Consider the following 26,155-nt stretch of genomic DNA (forward strand, 5'->3'; position numbering starts at 1 on the left):
CTGGGTGGCCCCTGGGTCGTGCAGGGGGGGGTGCAGTATCAGGATGCAGAGGGGCTGGGCCGGGTGGGCAGATGGTTATCCACCGCCTCCCATGCCTGGTCTCTGTGGTCCTATAGAGGTCTCATTCCAGGCCGCCATTCTGGGGACTGGCAGCCACTGCTCCCCCCCCACCCCCACACACTCCAGTCCTTAACTTTGGGACTGCAGCCCAGCACCTACACAAACATGTAGTGGCCTGGGAGCCCCAGGAGCAGGGACGAGGTTGCCATCGTGCCTCGGAGTCATGTGCTGGGCCTGGTGCATGCTGGGTACTGGGGAAGTACTTCCAGGCTGAGGACCCCTCCTCTGACACTTCACACTGACACTCGGCCTGTCCGGCCTCCTGGATCTCCAAGGCTTGTTCTTCTGGGACCTCACTGACACTAAGGATCAGAGGGCAGGCAGGCTGTAGACAGGGGCCTCTTCCATTGGCACCGTCATGCCAGTCCAAGAACCGGCGATGACCTGGGGACTCGCGGAAGTGGACATAAGCTGAACTTTCTCTGTGGGAACAAATGTTTAGGAACGTCATACATTGACAGCAGGAGGGGCGTGCTAACAGAAGTGGGGGCATCTGGGGCTCCAACAGCAGCAGGGGAAAAGCATGAGATGTGTTCTTGTGTGGAGAGAGTACCAGAAAATGTGGTTATTCCTGAAAAAGAAAGAAAGTTTAACAGAAAGTTTACAAAAACAATGCCAAATATTGTGATCAGACACATATACACACAGACACACACACAAATATGTCAAGTACGCAGAGAAGCCTCCACACCATCAACCACGTCCACCTCTGGAATGACATGGGGTCTGGAGCTGGAGACAGAGGGCCGGTGGCCTTATCTGCACTGTTTGCATTCTTCCCCTTCCCCTGAGGTTGTATTCATGCACGCTTCTGTAACTCAAAATTAATAATTCTTCTAAAAGAAAGGAAAAACAAAGCAGGCTGGTTTCTGCTCTCAGCCTTTCTGATCGCAGTCTGAGATGGGGCAGTCTACACAACCCAACCATCACAAAGCCCAGCTTGTGCCATTCTTTCATTCATTCATTCATTCATTCATTCATTCATTCATTCATTCATTCATTCAACATGACCCATTCTCTTCTCATGTTCATTCAAATGATGGGAAAGCATTGGGAGGGATCATCTCCATCTCTTTCCCAATAAGAAGAAAATGTTATAAATCCAATCAGCCAATGACAGCTACTGTGCACCTACTGTGTGTCATTGGCTGTGCAGTGGCTAGGGCAGATGATAGGAGAAAGGGGAGAAGCCAGGAAGGAGGGCAGAGCAGGAAAAGGGGAGAAGAAGAAGGGGAGGCCCACAGCTATCCAGACAGGATGGTGAGGCCAGGGGGGCCTGTGAGCAGCCTGGAAAGTCAGCTGAGGGAGGGCATGGTCCGGATGCCCTGTTCCTTCCACTGCCCCCTACAGGTTTTTCTGCTCTGGCGTTACTACTGGTTTTGCTGAGAACTGGGTCCTGAAATGCCCAACCTGGGATGAGTCATTTCTTCTCTGTCTGGAACAGCCTTTGCCACCCAAAGTCCTGGGCTCTGGAATAGAAAGGGCCCCCAGGGGGGAGGATCACCAACCCTATAGAACTTCCCCCAGTTTGGTACCAACCACCAGAACCTGGGACCATGAAAATTCTTCCCAAAGTGGGTCAAAGGGGGAGAGTCCTGAAGTTCACTCATTTAATGAATGTTTATTGGGCCCCTTTGGTGTGGGCACTGTGCCAACCTGGGAAGGCAGGTCATGAGCGATGCCCACATGGAAGTCACGGTCATGGGTGTGGGGAGGTGGGAGAGAGACAATAAGTGGACAAGCAGAGGAAATGATTAAACATCGAATTCCCATAGGACCCAGCAATTCCATTCCTAGGTATATACCCAACAGAAATGAAAACGTACGTCCCCATCAAAACTTGTTCCCAAATGCTTATAGCAGCATTATTCATACTAACAAACTGTGGAAACCTCCCAAGTGTCCACCGATGGACAAACGATGAACAAGATGTGGTGTGTCCAGACAATGGATGTTATTGAACCAGAGAAAGGAATGCTCCCTGGGCTCTCCATGAGGCAGCAGTCCCAGAAGACTGCAAATACGTGATTCCACTCATATGACAGCCCAGCTTAGGAAAGTCTGAGGAGACAGGAGAGTGAAAGAGTGGTCGCTTGGGGCTGGAAAGGGCAGCTCAGTGGGGAAGAGTTAACAGGTTTCTTTCTTAGGTGATGAAAATATTTTAAAGGGACCGTGGTGATGAATGCGCGTATCTGTGAATATACTAAAAGCTGTTGAATGACTCACTTTAAGTGGGTGAACTGTCGGGTATGTGAATTATGTCTCAATAAAGCTGTTACCAAAAGAAAGAGCAAAAGAATTGCCACTATCAGACAAATCCAGAGTGGACGATGTCCTACCAGTCAACTGGCCTGGACTTGTCCAAAAACCAAAGTCATGGGAAAGAGGAGCGGGGGGTGGCGCTGCTCTGGATTGAAACAGACCAAAGGACAGACCCGACAACCAACAGCAGTGTCTTCGGTTTGCTCCTGTTGAAAAAAATCTAGGGACAACTAGGGGGCATTTGACACAGCTTAGATGTCAGTGGTATTATGGGATTGTTGTTCATATGCTTAGATGCAAAACTGCCATTGTGTTTATTGAAGAGAATGTCCTTATTCTTAGGGGACACATATTTAGGGGTGAAATGCTGTGATGTGTGTACTTGGACAGGAAAAAATGTGTGTGTGTGTGTGTGTGTGAAGGGTGAGAGACAGCAAACACAGCAAACTATGAACAACTGGTGATTCTCGGTGAACACCTATTAACAGGTGTTCATGAGACTATTCTTTCAATATCTTGATATATAAAAGGCAGAGAAAAAAATGTCACTTTGCCTTTGTGCCACTTCTCAAGACCTTGTAAAACCCTGGGTTTTCCGCCCCATTGAAAGGTGTCATCAGAGCACAGTTGCCGGCCAGAAAGTGGGGTCTCTGACTCTGCCCAGGCCCGCGTTGCCCACTGCTGAGTTAGCCCTACTCAAAACAGCACCGAGGCCAGCCCCCGCCTGCCAGGCCCTGCCGTGCCCGGCCCTGGCTGCCACCCTCTCCCTACGACCGTGGTAGCCTCCAGCACCTGGCTCCTCCTGGAGCCCGTTCTCCACGTGGCAGATAGATAAGACAGACAGACCTCTGATCCTCTCCTGTGGCACTAAGCAGGACAGCAGCGTTTACAGTGTGCTGCTGGGTGTGGTCACGTGATTGGTGTCTCCCCGCCGCACGAGCCTGTGCACTCCACGAGGGCAGGACAGCCAGGGTTCCCTGCTCACTGGGCACTGGGCACCCTGCACAAACAGATGTGCAGTGTGTGTTTGCACAGAATATAAGAGACACCAAGTTAGGTCAACACAGGGCTGTTGAGATGGAGGAGAAGGGGTCCTTTTTTTAGCCCCTTCAGCTGTTAGCATGTAAGTGGGACTCCCACCAAGTCTCAGACCTGCCTGCTGGTGGCCTCGGACCTCAGGCTATGCCTGTTTTAGGAAAGGGAAGTTGTGACTTCAGCACAACACCAACTGCTACTTTACAGACCGGTCATGTCTGGGTTAGTGAAATGTGATGGACATGGAAGAACCACCCAGGACCCCCCTGAAGAAGATCCCATCGCCTCAGTCCCTCCGGGATTGCCTCAGCTGCAAAGCTGGCCTGCTGGTGGCTGTCTGCCATGCCCGAGGGCGGTGGCGACACGCAAGCTTGCCACTTGGCCCAGGGTGCGACTGCTCTGTGGGCACCTCAGTGCCAGAGCCCTCTGCCCACTCCTGCTTCTATGGCCCCTGGTCCCCAGGAGTTCATCGCAGGGCAATCCCCAACACACGTCCCGCACAGCAAACTGCTTCCGGAGAACCCAAACTGCCACAGGCCCGTGGCCTCTATTCCAGGGGAAGGCAGAGGAGCAGGCTGAGCAAACACCACTGTCCTAGCTGCCGCGACAGGGCCCCTCCCCCCTTACTAGCAGGGAGCAGAACCACCATGCAGGCCCGGGGGAGGCGTCCTGCAGTCTCTGCAGTAGGGTCCTCTCCTCTGGAGGTGCCCTTGTCACTGTGTGCACTCAGGTGGTGACTTCCTCTCTGCAGACTTCCACCTGGCAGAAGAATGGCACGTCACTATGATGTCGTTACACTCATGACCATGGAGGGGAGGGAACAGGAAAGAAACTAGGCCTTCCATGAGGAGTGCCCCAGACGGGGCACCTGGCTGCAGGGAGCTGGGGATGTGTGTTTGCACATTATGCTCTGCCCAGCCGCCCTGCCTGGGCTCTCTCAGCCCCCACGGGCCCCAGTCCTGTGGGCCTGCACTGTCAGCCAGACCTCACCTGGTTGCAAACATATCTGAGCCCTGGGTCTACTCTGCTTTGCCCCAACTTTGGCCAAGCTGCCATGCTCCAGGCGTGGGCCACTGGTCTCTCTGTCTGCAGGCTATGCCCGGTCCCCACCTCCACACGCCCTCAGGAGCTGAGTGATTTGTAAGCAAGTAAATCGCGTCAGTCACTCTCCTACTTAAAACCCTTCAACTCAAGGGCTTCTAATAGCATTAGAGTAAAATTCAAACTCTCTGCCACAGCCTGTGAGACCCCAGGCGGGCGCCTCTGCCTCTGCCCACCCCATCTCACGCCTGTCCTCCCCGACGGCACTCCAGCCTCCCTGCAGTGTCTGCGGACACAGTAATTTGCTTGCCTCTCTGGGCCTGGGCATATCCTGTTCCCTGGGCCTGGGACACTTTTGTGCTGGATTTTTGTCATGCTTCAGGTCTTTCAGGCTCAGATGTCTCCTGAGAAAGGCCTTCGCGAGCCAGCTTATCTGAAGTGATAAGACTGCTCTGCTCATTCTTGTCACATCACCCAGATACTTTCTCAAGAGTTCTTACAAGTGCCGAGAACCATCGTATCTTTTTCCTATGCTAGGTCACTCGCTTACACCCTGACCCCTCTCCCACCCTGGGGACGGGTCTCCTCCCGCCTTGGTTCCCTGAGTCCCCCGTGAGGGAACGGTCCTGGGCACGTGCCAGCTCAGTGAAAACCACAGGACGAATGACCAGATGAAGGCAGGCAAGCTGGCCGTCCTCGGCAGGGCGGGAGGAGCCGTGGTCCTCGCTGGCGGGCTGAGGGGTCCCTGATGAAGCCAGACGGGGCGTCTCTGCCTCCTTCCGTCACATGTTTACACCATATGGCTGTTCGCACTGGGCTGATCTGCAGACGCTCTAACTTGGAGCTTTCTTGCTTTTGTGTGTTACTAACATAAAGATGGATGAAACATAGCTTTCCACACATTCTGTGTTTGCTAACTATCTATGTGTATATAAAACAGACGCCGGTGGTACTAGCCAACCCACTTGTGAAGTGGGAGGAAAACACCAATTAGAGAGAGGGAGGGAGGTACTGGCTGAGAAGGAGGCCAAGTCTCCGGACTGCCTGAGCTTTCGGGGAGCAGGCTACATTCAGGAGGTCGCAGGGCGGCACACAGGTCTTGTGGCCCCCGTGGCCCCCAGGGTGGAATCCAGCTACCCCAGGAAGCATGGCACAGAGGGTACTTCTCTAGGCTCCTGCCCCTGGGGCCTCAGCACTGCCCTGCCCACCTCACGCTCATCAGCCCCAGACACACTGACAGCTGTTGCCTCCTGTGCCAGCCTCCAAGTCTGGTCCCAAACTCTTCTCTGCCCAACCCCACCTCTGACACGGCCTGCTGGACACCCCCCCCCCTGCCTTCATTCCTGAATCTCCCCCTCCAGTGTCTGAACATTTGAGCACCTCCCATGTGCCTTTGTGCAGATTCCTTCTGAAGGAAGAAGGGCCCCAAACAAGTAAACAAACAGGCAATTACAAAATGTCTCCAGCGTTAGGCAGAATAAAAATATGGGGCTTAATTAAAAGGGGAGAACTAAGCATTTATTCCACCATATGAGCTGTATTTCAGGGCAACCAAATAGCTCTAATTGATATGGAAAATTTCTTTACAGAAGACCCCAGTGAATAAATTCCGAACAGTGGAGTACCCCGGTGGGGGCTGGGGACACGGGCTGTCTGCCCAGCGAGAGACATGTTCCATCACTGACACGGTTTGGAAAGGCAAGGGCATGGTAAGAAGAAAAGCTGAGGACTCCTACTCCCTTTTATCATTATTTTAAAGTTATTTTCAGACAGTGCCCCCCCGTCCCCCTCCCCCCATCGCCTGCATCAGGCAATCCCACACACCGCCCGCCCCCCTGGCATGCCTCTAATTGGGAAGAAAAGAAGGAAACAGAAAAATCACCATTTTGTAAACCCCAATCAAAAACTGATTCAGGAAACAATTGTCAATGGATGAAGCTATTAGGCGAGGGGTGGCCAGGGAAGTTACGATGAAGGACGGGCTGTCACCATCTGAGCCTGCCGGCCCATCTTAGCATCATGAGAGGGGACAGCCAGGCCCCGTGGGGCTCTGGAGGTAATGACACGTGAAGCACACAGCATCACCTCCGGATATGAACTAATCACTTATGAGAACTGGTTTCTGTCTACAGGGAACACGGGGAGACAGGAACGGGTTAAATGACTCCGTGGAGAAGCAAACAGACAATTCCAGAATGTGAAATGATGGCAGGACCCTGGCTTCTGCACCAAATGTGGGAAAGACAGGGCTGCCTGAGAGTGAAAAGAGCAAAGGACACAGCAAACAGCCTAGCCCATGGATCCTATTTAGACCATGATCCTATTTAAAAGGCATATTCAAGGCAACTGGGAAATTTGATTTTAGACTGAGTGTTAACTGATACCAAGAACTGTCTGTTTTGTCAGGGGTGTTACTGGCATTGTGGGTAGGTAGGAAAACGCCCATACTTTTTAGAGTTGCCTACTTAAGTATGTAAAAGTGAAATGAGATTATGTTTGGAATTCGCCTTAAAATACCTCAGCAAGGGGGGGAAAAAAGCCATGGGCTCAATGAAGCGAATGTGACAAAAATCGTAATTGTTAAATCTGTAGGCTAAGTACATGAGGGTTCATTGTAGTATCATCTTTCTACTGGTGTGCATGTTGGAAATTTTTATAAGAAAAATACAAAAACAAAACAGAGAAAATTGGTGAGAGGCGAAAGAGAAGAATAGTCCTGAGATGGAGACAACGTAATTGAGATTGTGTGGCATGTCAGAGAAATGGATGGAGTCCGCAGGCGGGAGCAGAGGGAGAAGTGGGCGAGGAGTCGGGTGCTGTGTGACATCAGGTTCCTCTGCCATCCTGGGAAGCTGTCAAATGATCTTAAAGAGGGGCAGGTTTGATTGGACTTACAGACGGAATCTAGCTGTCAGGGGACAAAGGTATTTCAGTCGGGAAGAGGCAGTGTAGCCGTCCAGGCAGCAGACAGTGGCTCCCTCCAGGACCTGGCAGAGAAGGGCAGAGGTAGACAGGTTGGAAATACCTGGGGGGCAGAAAGCCACTGTGGCTTGCTGATGCCTGCAATGCAGAGGGTGAGAGAAGGGAACAGTAAGGAGGAATAGCAGGGTTGGGGCCTGAGGGATGGAGTGAGCGGTGGAACCAGGTGGAGAAGCAGGTGGGATGGATGGGGGGAAACCCTGAGGCATCTTACACTGAGGCCTGGGATCCGGCAAATGGGCAGGGCAGAGGTGTGGGCTGGAGGTGTAAGACCCCCTGGGGAGGGAGCATTTGGAGAATCAGCCATGCTTACCTGGAGGAGGAGGGGGTCGGCCCTGAGGAGGCCGCTGGGAGGAGGCAGAGAGCACACTGGTGTTCTCAGGAAGACGGGATGGGCCGCCAAGCCCAGCACTCCTGAGAGGGCTGTGCAATGAAGCCTGAAAGATGCCCTTTGCAGTGGGGGAGATGGAGGGCATTGGTGGCCTTGACAAAGACAGTTTCAGTGACTCCCCTTCCTGCCCCTCCCCCCCGGGTTGGATCTGGTCCCTTCCCCGCAGGCATTCCTCTTGCTGTTTTGTGATGACCCACAGGTGGGCTGCTTTTCTCCTCCAAAGGGCAGAGCGTCCTGCGTGCAGGACGCTTGGTTCAGCCTTCAGGCCCCCAGAACGCATCCCCGTGGCCAGCCAGCCGGGCTCCTCTGTGCCTCCCTTTCCTTGCTCTGACCAGTTTCATCTATTCATTTAAATAATAGCAGGTCACACAGTGAGTCATTCCTTCCAATTCTCTTTCACACACTCTGCTTTGTCAAGGAGGAAGCCTCTGCCGCTGAGATGGCTTTGACACCCCCTTGAATGTTTGCTCAGCTCCTTTTTAAAAAAACTGGTAAAATAGTACACATAACGTAAAATTTACCACCTTAACCATATTAAGTATCTGGTTCAGTGGCATTTTACACATTAACATTGTTGTGCAACCATCACCACCATCCATCTACTGAACTCTTTCATTTGACAAAAGTGAAACCCTGTCCCCTTAAACACTGACTCCCCCCCCCCCACCCCCAGCCCTGGGGACCACACTTCCACTTTCTGTCTCTATGAATCTGACGACCCAGGCACCTCATCAACGTGGAATCATACAATCACCCCTATTTTGAACAGAGAGCTCGGACCTGGCATGACCCGCCGCACATTGTCGCCTGTGCAGTTAAGAACACTTTGACGCCTCCCTTCTCTTTGTGGCTGTGATGCTGGCTTTCCATTTGGGGGAGGGACAGTATGTTTTCCTTTTCAAACAGACTGAAGTGGGAAATATTATTCGTAGTGAAAGGCTGAAGGTACAGAGGCTCTCAGATGGGGGAGAAGAGAGGGTGGGAGGTGGGGAAGCCCCGGCCGCACACTGGGGGGCTCCTTGCTGAGCCCTGGAGTCCCTGATACCAGCCCCATGCGGGCCCCAGCAAAAGAATGTGCCCCCACTCCGTGCCCCTGCCTCCTAGCTTCCTGTCACCATCTGGAAAAAGCTTTCTGTACCTCTCACCTTTGCCCTCATTCATTCATCCGCCCACCTATTTATTCCGCAAAGGTGGCTGTCCAGACCTTGTGCTGGGCTCTAGGAAACGCTCAGGCCTCCAGGCCTGGGCTCCTGCCAGCCTGTCCCCTGCGCAGTGCCGTCTTCCTTCTCTCCTCGTTTGTTTAATCCTGAGCCTCCCTCGCCCCCGACACCACGCTGCAGGCTCTGAGTCAGTTCCGAATGCCAGGTCGGCTCTCAGTGTCAGGCAACCACAGGGCCACGCTGGCCCCAGCCCCACGCAGGCCAGCCGCACGCTGCTGTGCTGCACACATGTGGGCCCAGCGTTGCCAAACCACCCTGTCGCCCGAGTCAGAAACCCTCACGCAGACAGGAGTTCAATTTTCTGCTAATATTCTGCCTGTTTGTGACCTCTGTCCAGTCACGTGTGGCGTCAGTCCCGTTCAGTGTCCACTGGCCCCCAGAGTGTCCACGATGCCCTTGGGGGCTCCTAGAAGGCAGGGTCACGCCCGTCCACCCCAGGCCCACTAGCATGTGACTGGGGACACGGCCTCTGAGGCCGCCAGGCTGACTAATAAGCGTGTGCCAAGGTGACTGACACACGCGAGGGGCGAGGAACGTCGCTGGCGAAGTCGGTTCCCGGGGAGCTGTGCCAGTGCCCAGCCTGGCAGCCCCGAACCAGGCCGGCGGTGACCGACTGACTATAGACAAGGGCCGCGTGGGCTGGAGGGCCACTGCGAGCCGCGGGGTCGCAAACGGACACAGCGTGACAGCGCCTCACCCTTTCCTTCACCCACGCCACCCACGACTCTCTTGGTCCCAAGTCAGGAGAAACCCAACCCCAACAGGCTAAGTGAATACGTGAAAATACATAATTGGCTCCAGCATCCAGAAAGTTCCTAGTAATCTGGTCTTGAGCTTGATTGGATCCAGGAACTCAACGAATCAGAAGCCTGCTTCCCCTCACCTTTGGCTCTGCTCCCCTGAGGAAGGACTTCCCTCCAAGGAAGGTCACCCTGAGTAGCAAGATGGCCTCCTGGTTCCAGGCCCACTTCCTGGCAGCTTAGCAACACCGAAGGATTTTCATTGGCCCAGCTTGGGTCATGTGCCTACCCCTGAACCAATCACATGGTCAGGAATGTGGTACTCTGGTTGGCCAGGACCCCACCCCATCAAAGTGCAGAGGGTGGTGCTTCAAGGAAAATGTGAGTCCCTGACCAGAAGGAACATACCAAGGCCTTCTCTCTCCAAGCCATCCCCCCACCCCACCCTCTAAGTCTTGCAGCTGTGCCTGTCTTCAGAAAACCCAAAATGAGATTTAAGTGAAAGCTGGGGATATGGTGGTCAGACACAGATCATTGCCCTCCTGTGTCTTAGCCCACTCTGTGGGGGTAGCCTATTGCTACATAACTGGCCCCCAACCTGGTCACACACCCCCACTCCTTGAAGTGTCTTCAAATTAGTCTCTGTTTCTGGCAACCCTGGGCTTAGCATAGAATCCATAAATGTCAGCTCATGGCTCTATCATACATTAAGTTTAAAGGTCAAGTTTAATTTTCAGGAGCGTTTTAACTGATCACAGCCTCTGTTTAAAGAAGTATTGACTGGACTTACTCTCCAGTGTAAAGGGGGTTAGATCAAGGAGGGACCACCCATTGGGTAGCCAGTCTCTCCACCTTGGAGTCCACAGCAGTGTCAGCTTGATCTAAATGGTAATAAAGACTTGGGGAGCATAGATTGGGGTCCTCGACTCCCGCTGACCTGGCAGGCCTGTGCACACTGATTTCTAGGGCTGAGGGAGGACAGGAGCCATGCCTCCAGGGCCTTCCCACACTCGAGGGGCCTGCTCACCTTGCGTGGACCCCACCCACAGCTCACACTGGTGCAGCCAGTCTAGCCCCTCTTCTTCTGGTATTCCAGTCTGGAGCTGCACAAGAGCCCCTCCTTTGACCCAGCCAGGCAGGTACAGTTGTCCAGCTCTGCTTGACAGCATGGCCCCTGCCAGTTCCACAGCCTACGCCTTCCCTGACCAACCCTCTCCAGCAGCAGCGCTCCTTACCTTTCTGTCAGGTGTGTTTAAGGAGCTGGTAAAAGTTATGCATCAGCTGCCCAGGAAAGGGCACACAATGGGCTGGCACTGTCTGCAGGCAGTTTCCTGGGCCCCTGAAAACTGTCTGGGGGCCCCAGGTTAAGGGATCCGATCTGGGAAGGACTTCCCACTGGCAACCCCCATGTGCTCACTTCTCCTTAACCCTGGTATCCTGGCTCCTGTCCTAACCCTCCCACCATCATTGGTGCTAAACCTAAATGTCTTTATGCATAATCATGGTTAATCCTAGTGAGCACGTACTACTGGCTAGATACTGTTGCAAATGCATTATGGGCATTAATACAGGAACCCTAGAGGTTGGGATAATTTGAATCACCCCACTTTACAGATGAGGAAATTGAGGCACCAAGAAGCTGTTAAGGCTCTTTCCCAAAGCTGCTGCCTTCCCCCCTCAGCAGCTGGTTTACCACCTCTAGTCCCATCCACAGTCTCCCTCAAGGCTGAGCCCATGCATGGACACTCTGAACCTGTTGCAGGTGCATCATGAAATGAACCCAAACAGCCAAAGGTGAGCTGCCCCAGACGAGTGGCCATCCATAACTTCAAAAGTCTCCAAGCCTTTGTGCAGGATGTTTCCGCTGCCTCAGACATTTCTTTTCTATTGCCTCTGCCAAACTCGTTCATCTTTCTCGCTTACATGCTGCTTCCTCCATGCAGCCTTCTTGGCAACCAAAAGGAGGTTGGATGCTCCCAACCCCCTACTCCACGTGAAGTTTTATCCCCCAGGATTTTCGTTATCAGTCTGTACTGCCGCTGACTTCCTTCCTTCCAGACTGTAAGCTCCCAAGTAAGCAGGGATTATTAAAGTCTTGCTTTACTTTGTTTTAATTCTTTTTTGAAAAAAATTTAAATTGTTTCTTAAAGTATAACAGTAAAGTACACAGATTGTAAGCGTATAGCTCCAGCCTACCTAAGCCAACTTGAGCAAGTCACCTCAGCAGCCTTGACCTCAGAGCCCCTGAAAGGTCAACAATCTGCTAGCAGAGTCTTTGTGGAGGTGACACAACTTAGCCTCTTCAATAAGACCCAGGCTCTAACATCAAGAAGACAATCATGAGGGAGTGGGGGTCAGAGAGCAAAACTGAGACTGTACAGCAGGAAAGACCTGGGAGTGCTTTGAGCCCTCTGCTACAGGCTTCTAGAAATTGAGAACAGAAGGTACTTTCAAGTTACATTATTCTATATCTGCCTCTCTCACGAGCCAGCAAGCTCTACAAGTTTTGGTCCATGTATGGTTTTCAGTCATTCATTCACAAATAGGATTGAAGTGTCTCCTTTCCTCCAGCACTATGGAATGAGACAGACAAGGTAGGGAGAGGGACACCGAACGAGGCAAAAACCAAGGAGCAAGAGACACGTGGTGGCAAGTGCTGGGAAGGACCTGCAGCAGGGCGATAGGGTGGAGAGAAGCTCCTGGGGAGAGCCGGGCGCTAGGTTAAAGGGTCACTGCAGACCTTGAAGTCCTCAGGAAGGAGGAGCAGCCCAAGGGGGCCAGAGCAGGTGACAACAGGCTCCAAGTCCCTGAGGTGAGAAAGGACAGCGGGTGGCCTGAGCTGTGAGGGGAGGGGTTAAAGGGGAGGTGTGCGGGGCTGAGGGCCAGTTCATGTAGTGCCCTGGAGGTCAAGGCAGGGGCTGTGGATTTGATCCTCAGGCTGATGGCGAACACTCAAAAGGCTTTAAGCTCGAGAGGGCCCCGTGGAGTCCCAGAGTCCCAGAGGTCGCCTGATGCTCACATAGGTTTGCGGGGCAGGGGCACGCATGGAAGGGACTTGACTATTAGTCGAATGAAGGAATGATGAATGCATGCATGCAGCCATACACGCACGGAAAGATGGAGGGACGTGCGCCCAAGAATAACAGCTGTTCCACAGGGGACCCAGACCCAGCGACCCGCTGGAGGCCCTGGTTCTAGGCCCAGCGACCTGGCGCTGTGACCTTGGGCACATCCTGGCCCCGACTCAGGGCCCAGAGCCCTGCGTCTCAGGGCGGAGAGGACCTGGAAGGAGGGACAGTGCGCGCGCACGGCAGGAGGACGAACGGTGGGACCGCGGCCCCAACCCTGGTCCGACTAGGCCGGACCGCGGCCGGGCCCGAACTCGCGCCGCCAGCCGTGTTTACATCCGCCCGGCGCCCGCCACGCGGCTTTTTGCCGCTCCAGCGCGGCCGGGCCCCGCCCCCGGCCCACCCTCCGCCCCGCTCGCGCCAGACCTCCACCGCGTCCGCCCGGCGCGGCCCCGCCCCCGCCCGCGCGCGTCGGCCGGCCTCCCGCGTCCCGCCCCGCGCAGGCCCTGTCACTGGGCCCGCCCGCCCGGCCCCGCCCGCCCCAGCGGCCCGGCGCCTCCGCGGGCCTGCGCTGCGGCGGGCGGTGCTGAGGGCGGCGGCGGGGCGGGCCCGGGGCCGGCGGGGCGGGGCGGAGGGTGGCGGGAGGGCGCGAGGGCGGGCCGGGGGCCGGTTCCGCGCGCAGAGATTTTTAAATGTCCCGCTCTTCGCCGGGCGCAGGAGCAGCCGGCTCGACCGCCAGCGCTGTGTAGGGGGCAGGCGCGGATCCCGCCACCGCCGCGCGCTCGCCCGCCGCCGCCTCCCGCCTCCCGGCTTCCCGCTCGCCTCTGCCGCCTGCCTGCCCCCGGCCTCGGCGCGTGCCGCTTGCCTGTCGCGGACACGGCTTCGGGTAAGGGCCCGCCACGGGCTGCGGACGGCGCGGCGGGCGAGGACTCCCGGAGCGCCCGGGCCGGGCCGGGGTGGGGGTGGGGGTGGGGCGAGGCAGGGTCGCCGGGTGCCCGGAGGCGTCAGCGCGGGGTGCCTGGGCAGGGTGGCCCAGAGACGGGCTAGAGGGAGTGTGGAGGGGAGACCGAGGCAGCGCGGGTGCCGAGGGAGGCGATGGGCCGGCAAGCGTTTCCGGGGCGTCCGAGCCCCCCCACCCCGGGTTCGGGCCCGGTATCGCGGGCTGCTGGCGGCGCCGCGGGTGACAAGCCACCCCGGGCCCATCGGCCATTTTCCCGACCCGCCCAGGAGGCTCCCGCCGCCGCCCGCGCGGGAGGGGGAGGGGTGTCCGGGGCGGGCCGGCGGGCTCTGGTCCCCTCCGCCGGTCGTCCTCACCCCAATGCCTGCTTCGTGCCCCCCAGGCCTGAGGTGTGATCCCGCGCCCTGCGCCATGCCGAGGGAGCGGAGGGAGAGGTGAGTGGCCCTGCCACTGCCGGGAAGGGAAGGGTGTGCGGCGGTGGGGGAAGGGTGGGCCCTTCTCTGGGGACAACTCACCCTTAACCTCTGTGCCACCCCGGCTTTGCAGGGATGCCAAGGAGCCGGGTACCATGAAAGAGGAAAGCTGCACCGATGTCTCTGTTCGCTCCAGGAAGAGGAAGGCAAATGTGGCCGTTGTGAGTACAAAGGAGACAGGTGGGGGTGGATAGCCCCCTCATCTTACCTAGGTGCCAGGCTGGGCTCTGCCCACATTTACTGATGGAGGGATACGTTGAGGGGTGGTCCGGTTTGCAGAAATAGCCCTAGCCTAACCAATTTGCCCATTTCCTAACCAACTTTCTTTTTCTCCTCTCTTTTGTGTTTTTGTCTTTGGATTGTTTGGTGTGTTTCCTTGGGGATGGTTTTATGTTAGTTTTTGCAAGATCCTGATGAAGAAATTGCCAAAATTGACAGGACTGTGAGAAGCCAGTGTGGCACTCAGGTAGGTTCGCTTGCTGACGGGCTCAGTAGAGCGCCTCCTGCTTCTCCTGGGAGAGTTGGGTCTCATATAGCCTTGCCTCTTGGGGAAGGGTTTTTCCCCATGGTTGAGCACCATGCCTGTCAGTGGGCACTGACCTCTGCCAGTCTTGGGATTCCAGGAAGGTCCTGTGTTCCAAATATGTGCTGATGTCTGGAGGAACCAGAATGGACATCAAATAACTCAGTTCTCCCCTTTCGCCCTTGAGGAAGCTGAGACTCAGGAAGAAGTTAACCCAGAGCCCTGTGCAAAGCAGGCTGTCTATCCTACAGCCTTGTCTCTATTCTGGCAAAGGGGGGGATGGGATGGGGGAGGGCCCCTGACACAGCTCTGTGGGTAACTGTGATAATGGGGGTTTGTGTGTGTTCATAAGAACGGCTTCTCCCCAACCCACACTTGTGTTTTTTCCTCCTGGTGCTCAAGGACCTCCCTGACCCCTCCTACTGCCTTTAGGTCAGGTTTAAACCCGCCCAGCCCCCCCCCCCCGGAAGTTTTTCCAGCCCCTCCAGCAATTACCTACAGTGTGGTCACTGCTGTCTGGGGCTCGACCTGGCCTCTGTCAGAGTATTAGTGGAACATTCTGTGTAATGATATGTGTGTTTCAACACTTTTTTGTTGACTATCTCATGTCTCCTGCCCCTCCTTCACGGACTTCCCGCCAAATTTCCTGCATGCTCATGATATCATTATAATATCAGAAGTTCCTGGCAGAAAAAGCTTGTGTTATCTGTCTACCTCCAGAAATGGCTGGAGACTGTAGTTACGGCTCCAGCAGGGAAGGCAGCCTCTCTCCAAACCGGCCGAGTAGGCCTTCTGACCCGAGCACAGATGAAAGCTGAGTAGCTAGAGCCTGGGCTGAACGCAGTGTCCTGACCATGTGGGCAGTGGGTGTGCATCAGCCATGGCAGCTGAGCGTGGGAGAGGGAAGGGCTTCGAACTGCTGGGCCACACGGTGTGCAGTAAGTGCCACTGCATGGAAGACCCTAGTGATTAGCATTTGTGGGGCGGTTCCATTGCATAATAGGGGCTGATGATTTCCTTCTCTCTTAGAAGAAAAAATACATCACTTTAGGAAAGGAAATAAGATAGTGCATCCCAAGTTCCTTCTTTTTCTCATTTTCAAACCAAGCAAGTTGATTTTTGTGGTATGATAAAATGGACCTCCACTTTGTGAAATGCAAGATTGGTTATTTGCCCAGCTGTGCTTTGAATTGAAATTTCCAACTGAGGTGAAGCAAAGCTGTCCATATTGAGTTCTTGGCGCTTTAGGTAGTTTCTGTTCTGACATCTCCCGAGTGGCACCTGGGCTGCTAAGACGGAGCTGTGGCCCTGTCCCTGGCCTGTGGAAAGGTGACAGTTGTGATATGTGAATAGCCAGGTTATTTCCCACTGGAAGGTGTCTTCATGGTTGTCCAGAGATTAATGACAACAGGTTTCTGCATGTTTTGTAGAGTAGATAGCTTAAAAATTATCCACCCATTTATGGAGCAGTTGTCTTGATGCTGACTCATGAAGCCAGAAGTTTGGGGTAACAGAGCCTTTCTGCCTGTTAACTCCACAGAATGGCACCATTACCATAGTTCAGCGCAGTACAGCAGCCTTCAGTGGCTTGTAACCGTCATGCCAAGCTCCATGTAACGGCTTCATCAAGACCACAGGGAACCTTTGAGTCTTACCCTGGACCTGACTTAATGAATGAAAAGAATACCCTTTTGTCTAAAGTCCACTTCATATATCCATTTTTTGCATGAGATGCAACTTTTTGTATTCAAGTGGAATCCTGAACTTTCTGTTACTTCTCAGAACGTAATTTTGCATAAGGTAGTTGTATTAATTAAAAGTGGCATCAGGAGTCGGGGCAGTTAGGAATCATCGTGATTGGTCTCTTGCTATTATCTCACTCCTCCCTAAAGTCTGATCTGCTTCCTTTGAAACATGTACACACTCCAAGTTACAGGACCCAGACTTATACACTGGCTCCTGAAAAGGCCAACTTTGGGAACCATGTGTCTGCTTGTGGTTCCCTCAGTTTGTGAGCTGCAGGCTGGAAACTGCTACCAGTTCGTCTCCAAAGGCCTGCTCTCAGCTATCCAGCCGTCCAGCTGTAGAGGGTGGCACCCAGCTTCCGCCTTCAGAGCTAGAATTCATTCTTGAATGAAGAGCAACTAAAGCAGTTGTAACGTGACCCTTTTTGAGTCGAGGAAATGCTCCCAGTGCACTGTGCTGGGACTGGAAGAGGAGGGTGCCCCCCAGCAGCTGTTGGCAAGAGCTGTCGTGGCTGATTTGCATGCCCAGTTCTGTGCAGGACGCTGGAGAAGGGCTCGGGCCTGCTTTCCTCTTCTCAGGACCCTGAAAGTGCTGTGGCTTCCTCTGAAAGGGGCCCGTGTGCTGTGACAGCCATCCTGTACCATGGTTTTCAGATCGATTTAGAGCCAAGTTTCCATGATCATTTATAGTCATCTCTGTTGTCTCTTCTCTAGTGAACATTAATGATTTCTCTGCTTTCAGGAAAAAAAAAAAATGCCACAAGTGTCAGACTTTCAAAGTGCTTCCACGCTGGCAGGATTGTTGTCTGCCATATCTTCAACAAAATCACTATTTTATAATTTAAAAAATCGATCATATACAGACAACAGAGAAGTGGTTACCAGGGGGGTGAGGGGAATGAAGGTAAAGGGGGTCAGATCCATGGAGATGTAAGGAGACTGGACTTTGGGTGGGGAGCACATAATGGCGTATTCAGATGTATTATAAAACTGTACACCTGAAATTTATATAAAGTTATTAACCAATGTTACCCCGATACATTTAATAAAAATACATCAATCGTAGGCTTCTTTTTACACTAGGACAATAAACAGAGTAGCTTTAAAATGAAAATTTCCTAAATGGCAAAATGACCTTGGTATTTTCCACATACTGAAAGTTGAATAAAAGTAAGTATCTGGAATTTTTAAAAGAAAAGCCTTTTGGTTTATAAAGATGGTTTATTCACTTAATGTTGAGTCTTACTTGGGTGTAGGGCTTCAGGGCGGGATTCAGAGGTCTTCAGGGGTATCTAAGCTCTGTCTCCAAAGTCGTCTTAGTATTAGGTTGGTGCAAAAGTAATTGCGGTTTTTGCAATTTTTTTTTTTAAAACCTTTTAAAACGCAGTTGCTTTTGTACCAACCTGACAGAACCTGTGACCATTACTTGATTTGGTTTTAACGGGGCAGGTGTTCTTTTTGTCTTCTTCCGAGTTATGAAAACAAAAAGTCCCAATTATGTAATGTATTTGGCTAGTCCTACAACCAAAGGAAGATGTCACATTTGATGTGACATTTTGTTTTAAAATGGGGAGACTTTAATTGTAGGTGGCAATTTATATTTTTGATCTTTTATACTTATGAATGTGGAGTGCTTATGTAAATACTCCTTTTGGAAATTCTACTCACTTTCAAAAAATTTTTATTTGTATTTGATAAAAAACAAATCTTTGAGTTGTGACTACGTAATTGCACAATACACTTCAGTAGTCATTCCCGTGTCTTACTGAGCTGCAAGTGTATCTGTGTGTATACGTATTTTTTGGTAACGTAAGAGCTGTTTGCATTTCATCTTACCCCTCCTGCACCCGCTGTGCTGCTCACGCACCACATATGAGAATGCTGTGTGAACGACAAAATGCTCCTGACTTTGTAGTTTTCTTAGCTCTTTCCTCCATGGGCTCCTAAGCTGTGACAGAAGTGAGTGAAAGCTTGGGGCCATTACTGTGGCTCTTACTCATCCACGCCATCACCATCTTAATTTAGGCCAGAATATCTATTCAGGCCTGGGACTTGCTCTCCAGTGTGAAGACATGTTTTGAATTACTGGCTGCTCTACAAATCAATGAATGTAGAAAGAGCTGCTTTGCATCAAACGTGTTTCTCCTTTCCAGCCTTGGGACAGTGATCCAGTGTGTGAAAGCCCCTGCTCCCTGATTCCCACACCTGACAAAGAAGAGGATGAGCTGATGGACCCGAGCTCCACGCGCCAGCCTCACAGCGGCAGGCCTGCCCGAGCCTCTCCCCTGCCCGTGCTGAAGTACGCTGCTGCCCAGTGCGCCCATGCCCCCGCGGCCGCCGCTGTGTGTGGCTGCACCTGACCCCTCTTTTGTTCTTGTAGCTGGGCAAATCGAGAGGAGGTCTGGAAAATCATGGTAAACAAGGAAAGGACATACTTAAGGGACAAGCACTTTTTACAGCGGCACCCTCTCCTGCAGCCGAAAATGCGGGCCATTCTTCTGGACTGGCTGATGGAGGTGAGCCACTCTCCCTGTTAGTGGGAAACGCTGACCCTTTCCGGAATCTTTTGTGCCATCATGACCTCCTCGTGGGTTTGATCCCACTGGCACATTCTGAGTCTCTGAAGCTGTGGTACATATACTAGCATGATTGAACATGGCTTGCATTTGTCCTTCAAAGAATTTCTGGAGTTTCTTTGACCCTTAGATATTTTTAAATTGGCATCTAATGTTTTTCATCAGAGTTTCACCAGTTGCAAAGGTCTTTTCCAATTAACTGTAAAAATTGATATTTGATCTTTGTTGATTAAATTGCTTTTAGACATACTCAGCGGAATGCAGGTAACAGCTTTTCAGTAGCCAATATTGTAAGTTTTAAAAGTATATGAACAACAAATAGAAGAAAACAAAAAAAATGAACAAGCTTGCCTTTAACAGAACTTGTACATTGTTCCTTTTTAACTAACAAAATGTATCAGTCAAATCTTTTATTGACCACCGTCACACTTTTCTGAAATAATTGGTCAAAAGAACAAGTATTACAAATTGTGATCGATACTCGTTAATCATAGAAAAGTACTGTTGTATGGGTCGTGCACCTCTTTCAGGGGGGACTGGGGGGGCACGCAGCAGTGCCTTGCTTAGGGACACTTCCCAGACACCTGTAAGCCATGGGTGAGTAAGAAAGGGGCTTTCTTGTGTGACGTGGAAGGTCATCTCACCAGATGGGTCTCACGAAGGTTCCACGTGGAAGATGAATCTGCGTGTTAAGCCTGTTGTGTTGTGCTCATCCTAGAATCAGGTCCCCTCTGCCACTTGCCATCTGTGTGCCTTAGACCAGTCACTCAGCTGTGAGCCTTGGTTTTCTCATCTGTACCGTTTTCTAGTGGTATTTTCCATGCAGAGTTTGTGTGGATTACAAATAGTGTATATGAAATGCCGCTTCCATAGTAGGCATGAAAAGGTAGCTGTTTTTATCAGTCTTACTTTGCTTTTCTTCACTGATCCCTGGAAATGTCAGTGTCAGCGTTTTCTGTGCTGGAATCCTTGGCAGGCCCATGTAGGGCGGCAGCCCTTGTGGTCGCCCAGCACAGGCCCGGTGGCACGTGGCCCTTCTGCACCCTTTGGGACATTGAGTCCTTGCAGCACCAGAAGTAGTACGATTCAGTCTCAAGCTCCAGCCCGCAAGGCCCTGGGACCGAGAGGTTCTATTTTACATAATGCAGAGGGTACCGTCGACTTTGGACAAATGCGTTTCTCTGCAAGTCGATCAAAACTGTCAGTAACAGCACTGAAAGGCTAGGAAAGAAGGGTGACCTTTATGTCGGCGAGGGGCTGACTGGAGTCCACAGCTCGCAGGCAGGCTTGTATGCAGCAATGTTAAGACGTAAGTTCCTTGGCCCCCAGCCCACCAGGACGTCCACACGGAAACAGTGACACCCTGGCTATGCACCTGCTGTGAGCTGGGGAGCGGGGCTGAGTTTGTTCCTCAGAACAGGTCTAGTTTCATGACTAATCGGACTATCGTCGTGTTACTTTGTAAACATGACTCTAAATATGGCTCCACCTGGACTTTACAATCGGTTGACCCTTGGACAATGCGGGTGTTGGGGCGCCCCCACCCCACACAGTCGAAATTCCATGTATAACTTCTGACTCCCCCAAAAACTTAACTAATAGCCCACTGCGGACCGGGACCCTTACTGCGAAGAGTTGCTTAACACGTTTAGTATATTATATCTGTTATATACTATGTATACAGTAAAGTACACTGAGAAAAGAAAGTGTTACTAAGACATTCATAAGGAAGAGAAAACATGCTTACAGTACTGTACGTATTTATTGGGAAATAATCTGTATAAGTGGACCCGTGCAGTTCAAATCCATGTTGTCAAGAGTCCACTGTACTCTTCGGCGACTGATGGAATTTTCTAGTAATGTCCCATTTGTCCTGGGTGCCTTCTCTACTTGTTAGCCCGTGAATGCGCTTCTCTGGGATGTCCTGTTTAGGAATGGCAGGTTTATATGTGCAGTGTGCTGATGAGTTGAGGTCTGATATTTCCTTGGTCTTTCCCAACTCCATCATGTACACTGTTTCGCCTTTCCTCCAATGATCCTGTGAGGTGGGCAAGGCAGGTGTTATCCTAATTTTGACATTGAGGTAATCTGAGATAAATGGGTGTGTCCAAGCGAGAGCCTAAACTAGGACCTGGGTCGCTGAGGTTTTTGTTTAATGCCTCCTAAAAAAGCTTTCACCTCTTGTGATTAAGAGTGTTTGTGATAGGTTAATCTTTAAATAAATGTGTATTCCAGCTTTTAAACTTTTACTGATATTGCCTAGTTGTGAAGAAATATGTTAGTTCATTCCTCAAGTTGTAATGAAACTTATAACGGGGGCACCACTCTTTGAGAAAATTCCTAGTTTTTCGGTGACAATGCTGCTTTCCCCAGCTGTCAACATTTGCTCTTAAGCAGTCCTTACGTCCGAGTCCCCGTTTGTCACTGCATGTGCCTAGGGCCAAGCAAGGTCACCATCCTTTCAGGAGAACAAGTTCTCTCGGTTCGTTAATACCGTCTAGAACCAAAACTCAGGGTTTTTGTCTTTCCGTTTTTCTCAAGTAACTGTTCTAAACTTACTAAATATTGTTTCAGGTGTGTGAAGTCTACAAACTTCACAGAGAGACATTTTACTTGGCACAGGATTTCTTTGATCGATACATGGCCACACAACAAGACGTTGTAAAAACACTTTTACAGCTTATTGGGATTTCGTCTTTATTTATTGCTGCCAAACTTGAGGTAAATGATTGTCAAATATCCATTATGTAGCACGTGCTGTTTCTTGAGCTCCACTGAGAGTACGGGATGAGGTCAATTATTTGTCTATGATAATACATATCCTAAATTGCATGTTTCCCCGAAAATAAGACCTAGCCGGACAATCAGCTCTAATGCGCATTTTTGAGCAAAAATTAATATAAGACCCAGTCTTATATTATATTATATAAGACCCGGTAATATATTATATTATATTATATTATATTATATTATGTTATATTAATATTATATTATATTATACTATATTATATTATATAACATAAGACCTGGTCTTATGTTATAGTAAAATAAGACCAGGTCTTATATTAATTTTTGCTCCAAAAGACGCATTAGAGCTGATGGTCCAGCTAGGTCTTATTTTCGGGGAAACATGCTTGTTCTCATTTGACGCCTTCTAAAGTTCAGACGCATGCAAAAAATGCTAGAAATCAACCAAGGAGAGAGAGAAGCAGTGAATGTATAAAATGCTTAGGTTGATGTTACTTTCAGTAAAAAAATTAAACTCTGACCTAAGAGGGTTAAAATTTTGATGTGATTGGAAAAGTGGATGGGCCCAACTTTCAAACATGTTGCCAAGGTATTGAAAAGGTGAAAATTTCAATATTCTCAAAGAGTGAAAGTTTGACTCATTGATCGATCGAGCGATGGGTGAGGGTGGGTGTGACACTTTTTTCACAGCCAATGCAGTTTGGAGCACAGGGTGGCCCTGCATTTGTCCCATCGACGCGCCCTCTCCCTTCCCTTCCCTTCCCTTCCGTGCCCGCATACTAAGAGGAACAGTTTGGATGTTCGTTACAAGTGCAGACTGAGAGCTTGGCTTGTTGCTAGCAGTGTCTTCCTTCTGTCTCCTGTAGGAAATCTACCCTCCCAAGCTGCACCAGTTTGCATACGTTACAGACGGGGCTTGTTCAGGAGATGACATTCTTACCATGGAATTAATCATCATGAAGGTAGGTTGCAAGTTAGTTTGCCGGTCCTTTTTGAAATGCATACGTCACGTCTCCATGTTCAGTGTGCGAGTGTGGCTGGGTGTCTTCCAGCTGGACACTGTGGCGTGGCTCACGGCTGCCCTTGGAGCCCCTTTAGAGGACAGAGGGGAGCAGAATGTCGCCTCCTTTTCTGAACCACTGGTCTCTGTTCTCTCTGTTCTCCCTCAGGCTCTGAAGTGGCATTTAAGTCCCCTGACCATTGTGTCCTGGCTGAATGTCTACTTGCAGGTCGCCTACCTAAATGACATATATGAAGTCCTCCTCCCGCAATACCCGCAGCAGATCTTCGTCCAGATCGCAGAGGCAAGTGGCCCCCGCCCGCTGGGGCGCCTGCTCTGCCCGTGGGCCCAGCGTCTCCAGAAGGGCTGTGTATTGCTGCCGGTTTCAGTGTTCTTTTCTTCTCCGTAGCTTTTAGATCTCTGTGTCCTGGATGTCGGCTGCCTAGAATTCTCCTATGGCGTACTTGCTGCTTCCGCCTTGTATCATTTCTCTTCATCTGAACTGATGCAGAAGGTTTCAGGTACGTTTGCCGTGTGGTCCATTCACAGGTGTGTGTTTACCTTACAAGCCACTTGTTGGCCTCAGGTTGAGCCTAAGGTTTGTTTTCATTGCAGGGTACCAGTGGTGTGATATAGAGAAGTGTGTCAAGTGGATGGTTCCGTTTGCCATGGTTATAAGGGAGACAGGAAGTTCAAAACTGAAGCAGTTCAGGGGAGTCCCGGCAGAAGACGCCCACAACATCCAGACCCACCTGAACAGCCTGGACCTGCTGGTCAGTACTCGTCCTGTGCCCCCACAGATTCTAAAAGCTGCCTGAATTCCTCTGCACTTTCCTTCAGGCAGGCTTCTGGTAGCCGAGAAAGACATTCTTTTAATTCCTTGAAAAAGAAAAGTGGTGGTCAATAGATGCTGCGTTCAAGCATTGTGTAGAGCAGAGATTTCTAAATTGTTCTTTGGTGTTTTTCACCTCACTCACCTTCATAGAAAAAAAGCACTCAGTACGTTAAGCCAAAAGCACACGTTGTTCCCTTTTAACGCTCCTCACTTTCAATCTTATCAACAGGACAAAGCCCAAGCAAAGAAAGCCATCTTGTCTGAACAGAACAGGGTATCTCCTGTGCCCACTGGGGTCCTCACCCCGCCACCCAGCGGTAAGAAGCAGAGTGGTGGGCAGGGAACAGCGTGACACCGGCCTTCTCTAGAGACAGTCGTGTGAAGTGCCTGCTCCAGGTCTCGTCCGTCAGTCCATCTGCTGCGGTGGAGGCCGCGGTAGCTTTCATAGACATTTCACGGAGGTGTGTTTTTGTGGATGACATTGGACAGGGAGGAGTGTTCCGTCAAGTGCTCAGAGGTTCTCTCAGTGGGTCAAGTGCACCAGCCGCCTCCAGAACACCGACGAGTGCTCCAAATGCTGCTAAGGTCGGTGCCACTTGACTCGACTGACTTCACACCAGTGACAAGGCTGGATGCCACAGCGCGCACGTCAGGGGGCCTCCCTGCCGTTCCGGGCTGGTTGTGTTCCTACACGTGTATGGGAGGGTCTCTTGGGAGGGTCTGGTGTGGCACCTGGAACCAGCTGTGCTGGGGCTGCCCTTCCACGTTCACAGATGACAATGTACAACTCCTTTTATGAACTGTTCTTTTGTAAGTGCTGCTATGCCTATCCATTTTTTAATAAAGTTAACACTGTCTGAGACAGCTGGTTTTGTGAGCTATGCCTGGTCATTTAAGATAGAAGTCAACCTAGAGAGTAGCTATGTCAGGTTCCTGTTTTGAACTTCATGCTTCCTGAAGCTCAAGCCTTTCAGTAAATATATTTAAAAGAAAACTGGAAATGAGCTTCAGGGTCAGCCTGAGCTGGGACTGAGGCTTCGAGTGGGCATTTCTCCCCCAGGGTCCTGCACGGTGCCTTACACAATTCAACCTAAAGATTCTTCTTTGGGCCGGCCCGGTGGCTCAGGTGGTTGAGCGCTGTGCCCCTAACACCGGGGTCACCGGTTCGATTCCCACATGGGCCAGTGAGCTACACCCTCTACAGCTAAGATTATGAACAACAGCTCTCCGTGGAGTTGGGCTGGCCTGAGCTGCTGCGGGCTGCTGTGTGTGGCCGTGGGCTACTGTGAGTGGCCGGCAGCCTGCGTAAGCGGCCAGCAGCTAACGAGAGTTGCTGTGAGCTGCTGGGAACCGCCGACCGATGACCGGCAACCAACTGCCTCAGCTGGGGGGAGCGCAAGGCTCATGATACCAGCATGGGCCAGGGAGCTGTGTCCTACACAACTAGACTGAAACAACGGCTTGAACTGGAGTGGGGTGGGGGGTGACAGAAGAAAGGGGAAAAAAAGAAGATTCTTGTTTGGAGGACTCGTTGACATAGAAGTACTTTGAAGAAGGCAATGCAAAGCCAGTTAGATGCAGCCACGGCCATGCTGTTGACGTGTGGTATGTGCCCTGACCGTGGATGGTGTCACTAAGTGTCCTGCTGATGGAGGCGGTCACTGCCCACGTCAGGCCTTGTGTGCAGTTCCCGTGGCATTCTGTTGAACATTCTCAAAGTGGTGGCCTTGTCAGGTCCTGTGTTTCACTTTGTCACGATGCTTTGGTGGGTGTCTGGGTTCATAAAAGGGAAGGTGAACGAGCAAATATCACTTATTTTTAACTGGGTATTTTATCTCATTTTGTAAAAAATCTGTTGGAAATAGAAAGAAAACAGCCAATTTAAATCTCATATTTACATGAGGTTGGAGAGCGACCATACCTTTTCACGTTGTGATGTAGTTCTGACAAGTTTTAATCCAGTTTCCTAAGAAATGCATTGTAAATCCACATGTGATGGTATTTAGTCAAATGATACTCTTAGCTAATTATGTCCTTCTCAGGCAGTGATGCTCTTCCTTAAAAAGTGAATTTTTAATGGCGATCATTTGCAAGTGATTTGCAAAAATCCTAAAAGTTTATTTACGTTTGGCATTTTCTAAATAGGGCACTAAAAACGTTTATCTTCAGAGTTTTATAAGTTGGAGAGCTTAACAAATGTGAAGTAACACTGAGAAGCATGTTTGAGGTAAATATTAATTTATAGATCATTTGGCCAGCCATCATGCTGCAGTGTCACTGGCCATGGGGAAAGGCGACTGCCTTACATTTACAGTTGTTGGAATGCTGCATTTCTGGAAGTTGGTGTGTTTTCAAATGGCAGTGTTACCACAGGCAGCTTAAACATCTGTGCTAATAGAGAATGAATCCCGAAGGGTAAGTGACATTTATAGCAATCAATA

The 26,155-nt window shown here is 51.2% G+C and overlaps 1 protein-coding gene across 8 annotated transcripts in view; it reads left to right on the forward strand.

Moving 5' to 3' along the window:
• The window catches only part of CCNE1 (cyclin E1), a 73,051-nt gene extending 48,473 nt beyond the window's left edge, over positions 1-24,578 (forward strand). For 3 of the 8 annotated variants that reach the window (XM_074314971.1, XM_074314972.1, XM_074314975.1), the window contains 12 exons: positions 13,574-13,742; positions 14,197-14,248; positions 14,361-14,448; positions 14,685-14,753; positions 18,709-18,854; positions 18,936-19,071; positions 21,706-21,852; positions 22,746-22,841; positions 23,049-23,183; positions 23,289-23,400; positions 23,495-23,652; positions 23,944-24,578. In XM_074314971.1, the coding sequence (XP_074171072.1) occupies positions 14,226-14,248; positions 14,361-14,448; positions 14,685-14,753; positions 18,709-18,854; positions 18,936-19,071; positions 21,706-21,852; positions 22,746-22,841; positions 23,049-23,183; positions 23,289-23,400; positions 23,495-23,652; positions 23,944-24,066 (1,233 nt within the window). In that variant the 5' untranslated portion in view covers positions 13,574-13,742; positions 14,197-14,225 and the 3' untranslated portion in view covers positions 24,067-24,578. The remainder of the gene's footprint in view (positions 1-13,573; positions 13,743-14,196; positions 14,249-14,360; positions 14,449-14,684; positions 14,754-18,708; positions 18,855-18,935; positions 19,072-21,705; positions 21,853-22,745; positions 22,842-23,048; positions 23,184-23,288; positions 23,401-23,494; positions 23,653-23,943) is intronic. The other 5 variants (XM_074314969.1, XM_074314968.1, XM_074314970.1 and 2 more) reach the window with 3 other exon arrangements.
• Positions 24,579-26,155: the final 1,577 nt, after the last annotated feature.

This window comes from Rhinolophus sinicus, linkage group LG11, assembly GCF_036562045.2.
Source record: "Rhinolophus sinicus isolate RSC01 linkage group LG11, ASM3656204v1, whole genome shotgun sequence".
In the NCBI taxonomy this organism is placed as follows: Eukaryota; Metazoa; Chordata; class Mammalia; order Chiroptera; family Rhinolophidae; genus Rhinolophus; species Rhinolophus sinicus.